Below are 16,350 nucleotides of genomic sequence, written 5' to 3'. Positions count from 1 at the left end.
CTTTGAAACTTTAATCTATAGTTCATATTCCAATTTTGTTAATTGTCCCAATTATCTCCTTTATAGTATTTTTCCCCTTCAGTGTGGGATCCAGTTCAGGATCGTGTATTGCATTTAGTCATCATTTCTCTAACATTCAGTTTTCTTTCCTTTCACGATGGTGACTTTTTTTTTTTTTTTTTTTTTTTTTTTTTTTTTTTGCGGTACGCGGGCCTCTCACTGTTGTGGCCCTCTCCCGTTGCGGAGCACAGGCTCCGGACGTGCAGGCCCAGCAGCCATGGCTCACGGGCCCAGCTGCTCCACGGCATGTGGGGTCTTCCCGGACTGGGGCACGAACCCGCGTCCCCTGCATCGGCAGGCGGACTCTCAACCACTGCGCCACCAGGGAAGCCTGATGGTGACATTTTTGAAGAATACATTTATATAACGGGGAGTTGTTGGTCGCAGGGTACAACGTTTCAGTTTTGCAAGATAAATTAGTTCTGGAGATCTAGTTACAGCGTGATGACAGTAGTTAACAATACTGTGTTGGATAGTTAAAGTTTGCTAATAGGGTAGATTTAAGTGTTCTCATCACACACACACACACACACACACACACACACACACGCACATGGAAAGAAGATGGTTCATGTGCACTGAGAAGGAGATATATTCTCTGTTATCAGCATGTACTGTTTGCTGTGTATCCATAAGCTCTACTTTATTGATCGTGCTGTTTAGATCTTCTATATTCTTACTTATTTTTGGTCACTTGACCTGTCTTGCACTGAGAATGGTGTGTTAAAATCTACTATTAGTGTTTTTCTACTTTTCCTTGCATCTCCTGTAGTTTCTACTTTACACAGTACTTTCTGTGTTATTTGGTATGTAGATATTCATAACTGTTATATTTTTATTGTGAATTATGCCTTTTTGCATTATAAAGTATCCTTTTTAATCTTGTTTAATGTGTTTTGAATTATATTTTGATATTAGGATCATAATCCCTGCTTTTTTATTGTTTTTAATTTGCTCAAAATACCTTTCCCCATCTCTTGACTTTTAGCCTTTTTGAATCACTGTTTTAGATGTGTCTGTTGTATACAACGTAGAGTTGGATTTTGCTTTATGAACTAATTTAAAGATCTTTTTCTTTTAATAGGTTTGTTAAGCCCATTCACAGTTATTGATATGACTGCTTTGTTCTCTATTCCTTCATTTTTAATTTTTTTTTGCGGTACGCGAGCCTCTCACTGCTGTGGCCTCTCCCGCCGTGGAGCACAGGCTCCAGACGCGCAGGCCCAGCGGCCATGGCTCACGGGCCCAGCTGCTCTGTGGCATGTGGGATCCTCCCTGACCGGGGCACGAACCCTTGTCCCCCGCATCGGCAGGCGGACTCTCAACCACTATGCCACCAGGGAAGCCCTCAATTCCTTCATTTTATGCTTTAGTTGTATTTATGTGGTGAGTCCTCTTTGCTATTTTTTTTATGTTTACTTTTAATTTTTTCTTATTAGTCATCCATTTTATACACATCAGTGTATACATGTCAATCCCAATCACCCAATTCATCACACCACAACCCTCACCCCCTGCCGCTTTCCCCCCTTTGTGTCCATACGTTTGTTCTCTACATCTGTGTCTCAATTTCTGCTCTGCAAACTGGTTCATCTATACCATTTTGTAGGTTCCACATATATGCGTTAATATACGATATTTGTTTTGCTCTTTCTGACTTACTTAACTCCGTATGACAGTCTCCAGATGCATCCACATCTCTACACTTGACCCAATTCCTTTCCTTTTTATGGCTGAGTAATATTCCATTGTATATATGTACCATATTTTCTTTATCCATTTGTCTGTCAGTGGGCATTTAGGTTGCTTCCATGACCTGGCTGTTGTAAATAGTGCTGCAGTGAACATTGGGGTGCATGTGTCTTTTTGAATTACGGTATTCTATGGGTATATGCCCAGTAGTGGGATTGCTAGGTCATATGGTAATTCTATTTTTAGTTTAAGGAACCTCCATACTGTTCTCCATAGTGGCTGTATCAACTTACATTCCCACCAACAGTGTAAGAGGGTTCCTTTTTCTCCATACCCTCTCCAGCATTTGTTGTTTGTAGATTTTCTGATATGCCCATTCTAACTGGTGTGAGGTGATACCTCATTGTAGTTTTGATTTGCATTTCTCTAATACTTAGTGATGTGCTTCTTGGCCGTCTGTATGTCTTCTTTGGAGAAATGTCTGTTTAGATCTTCTGCCCATTTTTTGATTGGGTTGTTTGTTTTTTTAATATTGAGCTGCATGAGCTGTTTATATATTTTGGAAATTAATCCTTTGATGATTCATTTGCAAATATTTTCTCCGATTCTGAGGGTTGTCTTTTTGTCTTGTTTATGGTTTCCTTTGCTGTGCAAAAGCTTTTAAGTTTCATTAGGTCCCATTTGTTTATTTTTGTTTTTATTTCCATTACTCTAGGAGGTGGATCAAAAAAGATCTTGCTGTGATTTATGTCAAAGAGTGTTCTTCCTATGTTTTCCTCTAAGAGTTTTATAGTGTCCAGGCTTACATTTAGGTGTCTAACCCATTTTGAGTTTATTTTTGTGTATGGTGTTAGGGAGTGTTCTAATTTCATTCTTTTACATGTAGCTGTCCAGTTTTCCCAGCACCACTTAATGAAGCGACTGTTTTTTCTCCATTGTATATCCTTGCCTCCTTTGTCATAGATTAGTTGACCATAGGTGCGTGGGTTTATCTCTGGGCTTTCTATCCTGTTCCATTGATCTATATTTCTGTTTTTGTGCCAGTACCATATTGTCTTGATTACTGTAGCTTTGTAGTATAGTCCGAAGTCAGGGAGTCTGATTCCTCCAGCTCCATTTTTTTCCTTCAAGACTGTTTTGGCTATTTGGGGTCTTCTGTGTCTGCATACAAATTTTAAGATTTTTTGTTCTAGTTCTGTAAAAGATGCCACTGGTAATTTTATAGCAATTGCATTGAATCTGTAGATTGCTTTGGGTAGTATGGTCATTTTCACAATATTGATTCTTCCAGTCGAAGAACATGGTATATCTCTCCATCTGTTGATATCATCTTTAATTTCTTTCATAAGTGGCTTATAATTTTCTGCATTACAAGTCTTTTGTCTCCTTAGGTAGGTTTATTCCTAGGTATTTTATTCTTTTTATTGCATTGGTAAATGGAACTGTTTCCTTAATTTCTCTTTCAGATTTTTCATCATTAGTGTATAGGAATGCAAGAGATTTCTGTGCATTAATTTTGTATCCTGCAACTTTACCAAATTCATTGATTAGCTCTAGTAGTTTGCTGGTGGCATCTTTTGGATTCTCTATGTATAGTATCATGTCATCTGCACACAGTGACCGTTTTACTTCTTATCCAATTTGTATTCCTTTTATTTTTCTTCTCTGATGCTGTGTCTAAGACTTCCAAAACTATGTTGAATAATAGTGGTGATAGTGGACATCCTTGTCTTGTTCCTGATCTTAGAGGAAATGCCTTCAGTTTTTCACCATTGAGAATGATGTTTGCTGCGGTTTTGTTGTATATGGCCTTTATGATGTTGAGGTAGGTTCCCTCTATGCCCATTTTCTGGAGAGTTTTTATTATAAATGGGTGTTGAATTTTGTCAAAAGCTTTTTCTGCATCTATTGAGATGATCATACGGTTTTTATCCTTGAATTTGTTAATATGGCGTATCACATTGATTGGTTTGTATATATTGAAGATTCCTTGCATCCCTGGGATAAATCCACTTGATCATGGTGTATGATGCTTTTAATGTGTTGTTGGATTCTGTTTGCTAGTATTTTGAGAATTTTAGCATCTATATTCATCAGTGATATTGGTCTGTAATTTTCTTTTTTTGTAGTATCTTTGTCTGGTTTTGGTATAAAGGTGATGGTGGCCTCGTAGAATGAGTTTGGGAGTGTTCCTTCCTCTGCAATGTTTTGGAAGAGTTTGAGAAGGATGGGTGTTAGCTATTCTCTACATGTTTGATAGAATTCACTTGCGAAGCCATCAGGTCCTGGATTTTTGTTTGTTGGAAGATTTTTAATCACAGTTTCAATTTCATTACTTGTGATTGGTCTGTTCATATTTTCTATTTTTTCCTGGTTCAGTCTTGGAAGGTTATACCTTTCTAAGAATTTGTCCATTTCTTCCAGGTTGTCCATTTTATTGGCATAAAGTTGCTTGTAGTAATCTCTTAGGATGCTTTGTATTTCTGCAATGTCTGTTGTAACTTCTCTGTTTTCATTTCTAATTTTATTGATTTGAGTCCTCTCCCTTTTTCTTGATGAATCTGGCAAATGGTTTATCAGTTTTGTTTATCTTAAAGAACCAGCTTTTAGTTTTATTGATCTTTGCTATTGTTTTCTTTGTTTCTATATCATTTCTTTCTGCTCTGATCTTTATGATTTCTTTCGTTCTGCTAACTTTGGGTTTTGTTTGTTCTTTCTATACTTCCTTTACGTGTAAGGTTAGATTGTTTATTTGAAATTTTTCTTGTTTCTTGAGGTAGGCTTGTATAGCTATAAACTTCCCTTAGAACTGCTTTTGCTGCTTCCCATAGGTTTTGGATCGTCGTGTTTTCATTGTCATTTGTCTCTAGGTTTTTTTTGATTTCCTCTTTGATTTCTTCAGTGTTCTCTTGGTTATTTAGTAACATATTGTTTAGCCACCATGTGTTTGTGTTTTTTACGTTTTATTCCCTGTAATTGATTTCTAATCTCATAGCATTGTGGTCAGAAAAGATGCTTGATATGATTTCAGTTTTCTTACATTTACTGAGGCTTGATTTCTGACCCAAGTTGTGATCTATCCTGGAGAATGTTCCATGTGCACTTGAGAAGAAAGTATACTGTTTTTGGATGGAATGTCCTATAAATATTAAGTAAATCTATCTGGTCTATTGTGTCATTTAAAGGTTGTGTTTCCTTGTTAATTTTATGTCTGGTTGATCTGTCCATTGGTGTAAGTGAGGTGTTAAAGTCCCCCACTCTTATTGTGTTACTGTCGATTTCCTCTTTTAGATCTGTTAGCGGTTGCCTTATGTATTGAGGTTCTCCTATGTTGGGTGCATATATATTTATAATCGTTATATCTTCTTCTTGGATTGATCCCTTGATCATTATGTAGTGTCCTTCCTTGTCTCTTGTAACATTCTTTATTTTAAAGTCTATTTTATCTGATATGAATATTGCTACTCCAGCTTTCTTTTGATTTCCATTTGCATGGAATATCTTTTTCCATCCCCTCACTTTCATTCTGTATGTGTCCCTAGGTCTGAAGTGGGTCTCTTGTAGACAGCATATATATGGGTCTTGTTTTTGTATCCATCCAGCGAGCCTGTGTCTTTTGGTTGGAGCATTTAATCCATTCACGTTTAAGGTAATTATCAATATGTATGTTCCTATTAACATTTTTTTATTTGTTACGGGTTTGTTTTTGTAGGTCCTTTTCTTCTCTTGTGTTTCCCACTTAGAGAAGTTCCTTTAGCATTTGTTGTAGAGCTGGTTTGGTGGTGCTGAATTCTCTTAGCATTTGCTTGTCTGTAAAGCTTTTGATTTCTCCGTCGAATCTGAATGAGATCCCTTGCCAGTAGAATAATCTTGGTTGTAGGTTCTTCCCTTTCATCACTTTAAATATATCATGCCACTCCCTTCTGGCTTGTAGAGTTTCTGCTGAGAAATCTGCTGTTAACCTTATGGGAATTCTCTTGTATGTTATTTGTCGTTTTTCCCTTGTTGCTTTCAATAATTTTTCTTTGTCTTTAATTTTTGTCAATTTGATTACTATGTGTCTTGGTGTGTTTCTCTTTGGGTTTTTCCTGCCTGGGACTCTCTGTGCATTCTGGACTTGGGTGGCTATTTCCTTTCCCATGTTAGGGAAGTTTTCAACTATAATCTCTTCAAATATTTTCTCTGGTCCTTTCTCTCTCTCTTCTCCTTCTGGGACTCCTATAATGCGAATGATGTTGCATTTAATGTTGTCCCAGAGGTCTCTTAGGCTGTCTTTATTTCTTTTCATTCTTTTTTCTTTATTCTGTTCCGCAGCAATGAATTCCACCATTCTGTCTTCCAGGTCGCTATCCATTCTTCTGCCTCAGTTATTCTGCTATTGCTTCCTTCTAGTGTAGTTTTCATTTCAGTTATTGTATTGTTCATCTCTGTTTGATTGTTCTGTAATTCTTCTAGGTCTTTGTTAAACATTTCTTGTATCTTCTCAATCTTTGCCGCCATTCTTTTTCTGAGGTCCTGGATCATCTTCACTATCATTATTCTGAATTCTTTTTCTGGGGTTTATCTTGTTCCTTCATCTGGTACATAGCCCTCTGCCTTTTCATCTTGTTTATCTTTTCTGTGAATGTGGTTTTTGTTCCACTGCCTGCAGGATTGTAGTTCTTGCTTCTGCTGTCTGCCCTCTGGTGGATGAGGCTATCTAAGAGGCTTGTGGAAGTTTCCTGATGGGAGGGACTGGTGGTGGGTAGAGCTGGGTGTTGCTCTGGTGGGCAGAGCTCAGTAAAACCTTAATCCGCTTGTCTGCTGATGGTTGGGGCTGGGTTCCCTCCCTGTTGGTTGTTTGGCCTGAGGCGACCCAAGACTGGAACCTACCAGGGCTCTTTGGTGGGGCTAATGGCAGACTCTGGGAGGGCTCACGCCAAGGAGTACTTCCCAGAACTTCTGCTTCCAGTGTCCTTGTCCTCACGGTGAGCCACAGCTGCCCCCCCGCCTCTGCAGGAGACCCTCCAACACTAGCAGGTAGGTCTGGTTCTTTCTCCTATGAGGTCACTGCTCCTTCCCCTGGGTCCCGAGGTGCACACTAGTCTGTGCCCTCTAAGAGTGGAGTGTGTGTTTCCCCTAGTCCTGTCGAAGTCCTGCAGTTAAATCCCACTAGCCTTCAAAGTCTGATTCTCTAGGAATTCCTCCTCCTGTTGCCAAACCCCCAGGTTGTGAAGCCTGTTGTGTGGCTCAGAACCATCACTTCAGTGGCTGGACTTCTGTGGTATAAGTGTTCTCCAGTTTTTGAGTCACCCACCCAGCAGTTTGGGATTTGATTTTATTGTGATAGCACCCCTCCTACCGTCTCATTGTGACTTCTTCTTTGTCTTTGCATGTGGGGTATCTATTTTGGTGAGTTCCACTGTCTTCCTGTCAATGATTTTTCAGCAGTTAGTTGTGATTCTCGTGTTCTCGGAAGAGGGAGTGAGGACATGTTCTTCTACTCCGCCATCTTGAACCAACCTCTTTGCTATTTTTTAAAATTTATTTTGGTATTTAGGAATGTTTACATTTTTGTTTTAGTGATTACATCTGCACTTATACCTCTCGTAGTGCCCTTAGTATTTCCTCTTTTTTTCCTTACTTAACCTTTTCAAAAAACTGTCCTGTCCGTTCTAAATGATATCCTTTGACTCTCATCTATTACCTATACAACAGTTAACTGTAATATTCTGCCTTCCCCTTTCTCCTCCCATTTTGTTAATTGTTTTCTTTTTTTTCAAGTTTTAAGTCTTCTCTTTTTTTTTTTTTTTTTACTGGAAGAAGCAGATTTTTTTTTTTTTTAAATATATATTTATTTATTTATTTGGCTGCGCCAGGTCTTAGTTGCAGCACATAGGACATTGCGGCATGCGGGATCTTTAGTTGTGGCATGTGGGGCCTAGTTCCCTGACCAGGGATTGAACCTGGGCCCCCTGCATTGGGAGCACAGAGTCTTAGCCACTGGGCCACCAGGGAAATCCCCAGCGCTTTTATTTATTTATTTATTTTTTGCGGTACGCGGGCCTCTCACTGTTGTGGCCTCTCCCGTTGCGGAGCACAGGCTCCGGACGCGCAGGCTCAGCGGTCATGGCTCACGGGCCCAGCCGCTCCACGGCATGTGGGATCTTCCCGGACCAGGGCACGAACCCGCGTCCCGTGCATTGGCAGGTGGACTTTCAACCACTGCGCCACCAGGGAAGCCCCAAGAAGCAGATTTTTTAAAAATTGAAATATAATCGACATATAACATTATATTAGTTTAGGTATACAACATAATGATTTGATATTTTGTATACATTGTGAAATGCTTAACACAATAAGTCTAGTTAACATCTGTCACCTTACATAGTTACAGCTTTTTTTTCTTGTGTTGAGAACTTGTAAGATCTACTCTTTTAGCAACATTCAAATATGCAGTACAGTATCACTAATTATAGCGACCATGCTAGTTGATTTCTGTCTATAAGAGCATGGTATTTTCATGCTGTTCTTCCACGTACGACCCCACACTTGTTTTAGCCTTAACTCTGCAATTAAATCTCTTAAATGATCATGATCAGTCCTTTTGCCAGTTTCTACTTAGTTGGATAAATTGAGTAGATCCCTCCAGGAAGTATAAATGTGTACAGTGTTTCCTAAGTTCTTGAATATTCAAACTAATTTTTTTATACCTTTGATATCTTAAGGACAGCTTGGCTGGATATAAAATTCTTGGCTTGTTTTCTTCCCTTGAATTTCTTGAAAATAGTGCATCGCATTGCTTTGCTTTGTATGAAACTCTTGAAAAGGCTGATGCCGGGCTTCCCTGGTGGCGCAGTGGTTGAGAGTCCGCCTGCCGATGCAGGGGACACGGGTTCGTGCCCCGGTCCAGGAAGATCCCACATGCCGCAGAGCGGCTGGGCCCGTGAGCCATGGCCACCGAGCCTGCGCGTCCGGAGCCTGTGCTCCGTAATGGGAGAGGCCACAACAGTGAGAGGCCCGCGTACCTCAAAAAAAAAAAAAAAAAAAAAAAAAAGGCTGATGCCAGTCTAAATTTCTTATCTTTATAAGAAATTTGATTTTTCTACCTGGGAACGCTGAGGGTTTTTCTGTCTTTAAATTCTAATATCTTTAATTAGGATATTTCTTGGAATTGGTCATTTAGGATCAACAAACCAGGTATACAATGCTTTGTTTCAATATGTAGATTTAAGTTTTCTCTATTTCCAGAAAATTTTCTTAGATTATGGTTTTAAGTATTAGTTCTGGCCCAGTTATTTTGATTTTCTTCTCAGGAGCTCCAATTATAAATGTATTTTAGGCCTTATCAGCCTGTCTTCCATTTCAACTACTTTCTCTCTGTTCTTTGCAAATTCTTTCTTTGCCTTATTTTTACTACCTTGGTTATTTTCCTGTCTTTATTCACTGCCTCTTACTAAATATTAATTTGAATCTGTTCTCCCATGGGCACTTTGTAATTTATTATTCACTTCTGAGTAGTTTGTCTTTTTCCTCAATTTCTTTCCTGTGTTTGATAAACTGTCATTGCATTTCTTTTATTTGTCTATTTCTGGTCTTAGTTTTTAATCTTCTGATTTTAGGTGTTTTGTTATATGTCTGAATACTTATTTGAGGATACTTAATTTAGTTTAAAATGTTACATACATTTTCTATTTCATAGTTGATCTTTTTAGGGAAGATGCTTCATGAGCTGAAATGCTACAATATTTTGTTACTATATTTTATTTACAGTAACTTTGTGGAGTTATTTTTTTCTGTTTCACATGATTTGTAGACAAAATTACTAGTGCAAGAGCATTCTTTTCTGTTAGTGCAGAGAAGTGCAGTTTCTTTAATAAGGAATAATGGTGAGGTGGAGGGGGAGGTAGAGAGGTTGTTTGGCATAGCTTATTTCTCTTTGGTTTCTGCATGATCCTTAATTTTCCTCTCTTACTGCCTTCTTCCCTTCATTGCCACATCTCAAAGGACACCATCCCTTCTCTATTTATCTGATTCTTTCCAGTAGTTCTTTGATGCTGCCACTTCCAGTCCTACTTACTTTCAGGTCCTTTCCCTGTACCTGGAGTCATGGACTACCAAGTCCCAAACCTGTGTGTAGTGTTTTGGCTTTTGGTGTTGGACTTTCTCTTTCGAGGGGTGATTTTGTCTATATTTTCTCTATGTAGTGCTCTCCCTTCTCCTTTATTTCCTCAATGGGAGCTCTGTCTAATTTTGTTACATATTTCTCTACTTTCAAGTAATTTGAGTTTCATGGTATTCTCTGTCTCCAAGTAATGCTGAAGGTATGGACGTATGTAGCATTATTTGTTCACCTTTTTGTTTCCACGGGGTTTTAGGAAGATGTGTGGGAATGTTCAGATTCACATTCAGATCCTCTAGATCCAGTGCTTTTGAAGATATTCAAAGATATATTAACTTTAAACTGGTTGAAAGAAAACAAATACTGAAAGCAGTTGCTTGGAACACATTACGAGGTTAGTCTGTCTGTAGTCGAGATGCCTGAGAAGAGAAGTTGGTAAAGTGGAAGGAGAGAATATCTTGTTCCTCATTTAGGAACATGGCAACTTATACTTTTTTTTTTTCTGAGTTAGAGGGAACTTAAATACTGGGAATATCTTTATTTGGCCTTTTCTTTGTGGAAGTAGGATGAGAGAGAAAATTTTTTGACTTGGGGTGAAAATAAAGGAAATTACTCTAGATATAGGTAGCTGGTAGTTGCATAATTAGTGCTTTCTAAACTTACCTCAGAGAAAACACCTGGGGAGTTTGTTTTTTTAAAAAAGAAAAAGATTCCCAGGCCCCTCCCTTGGGAAGTCTGATTCATGAATCTGTGTTTTTTTTTTTTTTTTGCGGTACGCGGGCCTCTCATGTTGTGCCTCTCCCATTGAGGAGCACAGGCTTGGACGCGCAGGCCTCAGCGGCCATGGCTCACGGGCCCAGCCGCTCCGCGGCATGTGGGGTCTTCCTGGACCGGGGCACGAACCCGCGTCCCCTGCATCGACAGGCGGACTCTCAGCCACTGCACCACCAGGGAAGCCCCATGAATCTGTGTTTTTAACAATCACCCTTAAGTAGCTCTTATCAGCCACATTTTTGGAAACACTGACATAAGTAATTCCCTTAACTATCACTGCCTCACCTGAAGCATAGTGTGAAGCTGAGACAGTGGAGGAGTTTGGCGCCAAAGGGAAGTAGGTCAGTTCCTGAAGCCAGGGTTCCCTATTTGTGGACAGTGGCAGAAATAAAAATGAACACTTGTTAAATCTAATGAGGAAATGGGTGTGTAAGTAGCTTAGGTTTCTAATTTCCTTAAACTTTTCTAAATATAGGGTGGAGTGTGCGTAAATTTAACTTTTAATGCAGATAAATTCTGTTGTGAAGAAGTGAAAATTCAAGATGAAATGAGAAATGTGTTTTGTGGCCTGAATTGTGTTTAAAGCATTCTCCTGCTACCAGAAATGCTTATCTTAATTGTAAAGTCAGTTCTTTAAAAGGCAACTCAAACAGACCTAATGGGCAAAATTATAAAACTAAGTGTTCAGGTGGGACTAAGGTGGAGTAAGCATGAGGCAAGGAAGGATTTGGGGCCCTGAGTGATGTCATGATGTAGCATAAAGATAGAAAGCTGGTTCAGTGTAAGTAGAGATGTAGCAAAGAAGGGTAGGAAGTTTGGTATGAAGGGGAGTGCTAATTCAGAGATTCTGAACAGGAGTTCTGTCTGCAAGGAGACATTTTTTTAGTCAAGTCAATGATTTTAGTCCTCAGACTAAATCTTCTTAGAAGAATCATTGTCTTCTTTCCATCTGGAAATGCCATATTTTAAGTACTGCATACTGATGTTCAATTAGCACATGTTTTTTGCCCATTACCTGTCTTTGTAATGTCTGTTTATTCAAAGCATTGGCTATAATTCTTTTGTTTATAAAAATATTTTGTATTAGTCTGACATTAAAATGCTATTAATCATAAAATAAGAAAACATTCTCAACCTTCTGGCCCTTTGCTTCTGGTTGAAACCTTCAGGGCATCTGTCCCTTTGGGGCTGATGATGGTGCTGGCCATGGTGCTGCCTATGAAACTGTCCATGGTACTGTTCTAGCATTTGAAATGATAACAGCTTGGTCTTTTCTGTTTAGGAACATTGACCTTAAATTAAAATGCATTTGAAAACTATAGTCAGTGATGATGGTATTTTAATACACTTATTCAAAGTTCTTGATATAAGGATGATGTACACATGTATAAATAAATATATGTATATATATGCATACATATATATGCATTATGACATTATGGAATTGTTTTGGAGTCTTTAATGCACAAAATGGTATTATATTGTGCACATCTTTCTGAAGTGTACTTTTTTCACTCAATATTATGTTTTAATGGACCATCTGTGTTTATTAAATATACATCAAGTTTTAATTTTAATTGCTATACATTATTCCACATTATGAATATGCCACATTTTATTAATCATTTCCCTACTGATCAGCATTTTTTAAGTGTTTGACTATTAGCAATAATGCTGCAGTGAACCTCCCTATAAATCTCTCTTTTTTTTTTTTTTGCGGTACACGGGCCTCTCACTGTTGTGGCCTCTCCCATTGCGGAGCACAGGCTCCGGACGCGCAGGCTCAGCGGCCATGGCTTATGGGCCCAGCCGCTCCGCGGCATGTGGGATCCTCCTGGACCGGGGCATGAACCCGTGTCCCCTGCATTGGCAGGCGGACTCTTAACCACTGCACCACCAGGGAAGCCCTATAAATCTCTTTTTAGACAAATGTTCAAGAGTCTTTCTGGGATAGACACCCAGAAATGGAATTGCTGAATCACCTTATTCCTTTTCACATTATTTCATCCCATAAATATCTTCATTATTTGGGAAACAACTAAGCTCTCTTGCTTATGAAAGTTACTCAGAATGTAACCTGTACTTTCTAGGAAATGTTAAAGAACAAAACACCCAGAAGTGGAGGTCAGAGAGTATTCTGAAACTTTCAGCTGAGATTTGAACTTATTTTTCAATCTTCGGTGAATTTCCCAACCCTCACCCTGGCTTTCTTTGTTATTTTGCTTTTGAAATGTTTATCTTTAAAATATGTGTGTCTCCTTTATTATGGCAAACCAAAATATAAAAATATGATTACTCAAGCAATTTCATTCAGAGGATTTACAGAAAATCCTTTTACATTCTTCAAGTGGCTAGACTATAAGAGATAAGTTTAGAACAGAAATTGAGTATGAAAGGACCATAAAGATTTATCTAGGCAGTCTTATTTTACTGACAAATCAAGGCACAGAGAGTCTTTTAGTTACTAACAGACTCTGTTGAAGCACACAGACTCCAAAGCCCCTTTGTCTTGCCTCCTTTGTTTTTAGCATGGAGACGATAGGTATTTTGCTGCTGCTGTTTCATTTAAACAGTTCATGAATATATTAAGCATCCTACAGACACTGTTGGGTGCTGTTAATACAAAGAAGAGCTAAAAACCTGGCCTTTGTCCTGTTATACATGTAGAACTTACTGTAGTTCCCTGCATATCATAGGTGCTCAGTAAATATTTCTGTAGTATTAAAAAAAGAAATGTTACACTCTGTTGCTCTGGAGGAAATCCCTCTAGTAAACATTTTTTTTTTTCTCAAGGTTTTTGTGGGTGTGTGTGTCCTACATTCTAATTTGTTAGGGCAAAAGAGCTCACACACCTCTCACCTTAGCTCTTTCTTGTGTCAAACAAACATCTTGTTTGGAAACAGTATGTTATGCCAACTCCACTGGGACTTCCCACTGTCATTTTGTCCTTTGTTTAATGAGAAGGAGGAAGATGCAGAGGCTGCGTAGGGAGGGCTGTGATTTCCCTAGAAGAGTCAGGTGAGGGGTAGAAGTATAGGAGAGTGCTGTTCAGTATGTTCTAATTAAGTCAGAGGGAAGAACATCTCTAGTGGTTATTGTTATTTTTAAAAAATCTGTGCTTATGTGTCTCTCCAATGAAGGCCTTGTAAAATCCCCTTTTGGTCAAGTTCTGTTATAATTCATTTATATGAAACTTTTAGCTACTTGAAGCACAGCAAGTATTTGGTGTCTCTGTGATTTAAAAAATGCTTCTTTTTTTCTCTAGTGTTCTTATATACATTTGACAAAGCCAAACAGTGTATTGGCACAATGACCATCGAGATTGATTTCCTGCAGAAAAAAAGTATCGACTCTAACCCTTATGATACTGACAAGATGGCCGCAGAATTTATTCAGCAGTTCAACAACCAGGCATTCTCAGTGGGACAACAGGTAGTTTTAAATTTTCTTTCATTTCTTTCATTTCTAGACATTCTAATCTCTGCAGTTGTGGAAAATTAATTCTGTTTTTTAAAAACTGAGAGGAGCTTTGCATGTGAACAGCTATATCTAAGATGAATGATAAAAAGTGAGGGAAATAAGTTTGCTGAACCTCTAGCAGTCTGTTCAGGAAAACTCTAAAGTAGCTTTTAGGTTACAGTGTCATATATAATTACAGCAGCTTTTCCTTCTGTAAATTTGGAAATACTATAGACATACATGTCTCAAATTTCTTCTTATTGTGGAACATTTGTCTCTGGATGTCGTTCTCTTTTACTGATATATTTCTGTAGAAAAGTAATTCTTAACTTTTTTGGTTATGAACTTCTTTGAGAATCTTAAGAAAATTTTGTGTGTGTGTGTATGTATATGTGTGTGTGTATATATATATATATACACTTACTTTTTTTCATGGAGCTTTTGAAACCCAGATTTTCTTTTCTTGAAAATGATATTTACATTGCTCCCTATTTTTGGACTTCAGTTAATATCATATTGTTTAACCTCCTAGGAAGAAATTCTGTTCTTTTAAAATTTTAGTTAAAAAATGTATGAGTTCATAAATTGCTCTTTGTACACATAAATAATCATTGCTCTTTTGACCTCACCATTACATTTGTCTCGTTTTCTATGACTTTTCTTAATCATTCCTAATTCCTTCCTCCTCCCATAGCTCCGTAGCAGCTGTTCTCAAACTGTGGTCCAGAGACCTGTGGGGGTCCCTGAGGCCCTTTCAAGGGGTTTGTGAAGTCAAAACTATTTTCATAATAATATCAAGACATTACGTGCCCTTTTCCTCTTATTCTCTCACAAGTCTACAGTGGAGTGTTGTAGACTGTGTGATGGGTATAGCACACTGACTGCTGAAGCAGACATGAGTGTCCATCAGTCTTCCATTAAGCAAGAAATTAAAGAGATTTGCGAAAATGTCACAGTGCCACTCTTCCCATTTATATTTTTTATTTTGGAAAATGGAGGGATTTTTTTAAACAAATTAAAAATATGTTATTAACACATAATATACTTAATTGTTTTTTGAAAAATAAGTTTCTTGTTCTAATTTCTAATACAGTGACTATCAAGAGTTATAATCCATATAAACAAAATTTTGGGGGTCCTCAAAAATGTTTAGGCTTATATATAAAAGGATCCTGAGACCAAAAAGTTTGAGAATCCCAGCTTATAGAATTCTGATCTGTAACAAGTTACGTAGACTGTCTCTGCGTCTCTCACATGGGAAGGTCTGTAAGATGGGGAATGAGAGAAGTGGTAGAAGGAAAGACCTGTGGGAGTGAATGGAGTGTCATTAGCTGGAGAAATGAGACGCTAATGATTTGAGAGTACATACATACATACACCATACATCATAATATCAAACTTTTACAAGTGTAAACTCAATTAATGGTAGACAGGAAAAGGATGTAGAGCATTTATTATTGTTTTTAAAAGTACTAGAATTAGAATGAATCTCAGAGGTTATCTTGTCTAACCTCATTTTGCAAATGAGGAATTTTATTTAGATCCAGCGAAGGTCCATGACCTTCTCAGCCAGGGTTGTAGCTGAGACAAGAACCTATTAGTCAGTTGATCAATTAATTAATTAAATGCTTATTGAACACCTAGTATGTGTTCAATACATACTATTTTAGTATCCCTGTGGATCTGCAGTGAACAAAATAAACAGAATTCCTACCCTCATAGAGCTTACTTTCTAGTTGGGAAAGACAGAAAATAAGAAATGCCACGTACTGTTTAGTACTTTGATGTCAGTAAAATGGGATGATGCACTAGAGAGCCACTGGGCTGCTACTTCGGATTAGATGGATTGAGGAGGCTCCGCAGGATGGCAGAGATTAGCTGATAATTTGTTGATTTACCTGTCCATTGTTTTGGGGGCTTTACCATAGTCCTTCTGGATTCCTACACTTTCTGACTGATAGTTGTGCTCAAATTGCCTGACTAGACTTCATTGTTTTTACCTTCTCCTTTAGCTTTTGTATTTTAATAGAAAATGCTTTGGTATTTGTAATAATTTAAAACCCAGTAACATGCAGATGTCTATAAACCCATGAAACAAAATCCTCCATAATACAGAGAAGAAGTAAACATCTTACTTCAAATCATTTTTCTTAGTATTTATTCTCATTCGTAGTAATTAGTAGTGGCAGGATTGACAGTCAGCTTTGTTTATTATATTTTTGTTGTATGCCGGTACCTAGAAGAGGGCCTAGCTTGTAGAAGGT

General features: G+C 38.1%; 1 protein-coding gene across 1 annotated transcript in view; it reads left to right on the top strand.

The window, feature by feature from the left end:
* The window catches only part of NSF (N-ethylmaleimide sensitive factor, vesicle fusing ATPase), a 159,093-nt gene that overhangs the window by 31,850 nt on the left and 110,893 nt on the right, over positions 1–16,350 (top strand). The window contains 1 exon segment of the mRNA XM_032615290.1: positions 13,893–14,059. Coding sequence (XP_032471181.1) covers positions 13,893–14,059 — 167 coding nt within the window.

Source organism: Phocoena sinus, chromosome 20 (assembly GCF_008692025.1).
Source record: "Phocoena sinus isolate mPhoSin1 chromosome 20, mPhoSin1.pri, whole genome shotgun sequence".
In the NCBI taxonomy this organism is placed as follows: Eukaryota; Metazoa; Chordata; class Mammalia; order Artiodactyla; family Phocoenidae; genus Phocoena; species Phocoena sinus.
The sequence above is the reverse complement of the archived record's forward strand: the minus strand, read 5'-3'. Positions and strand labels throughout refer to the sequence as shown.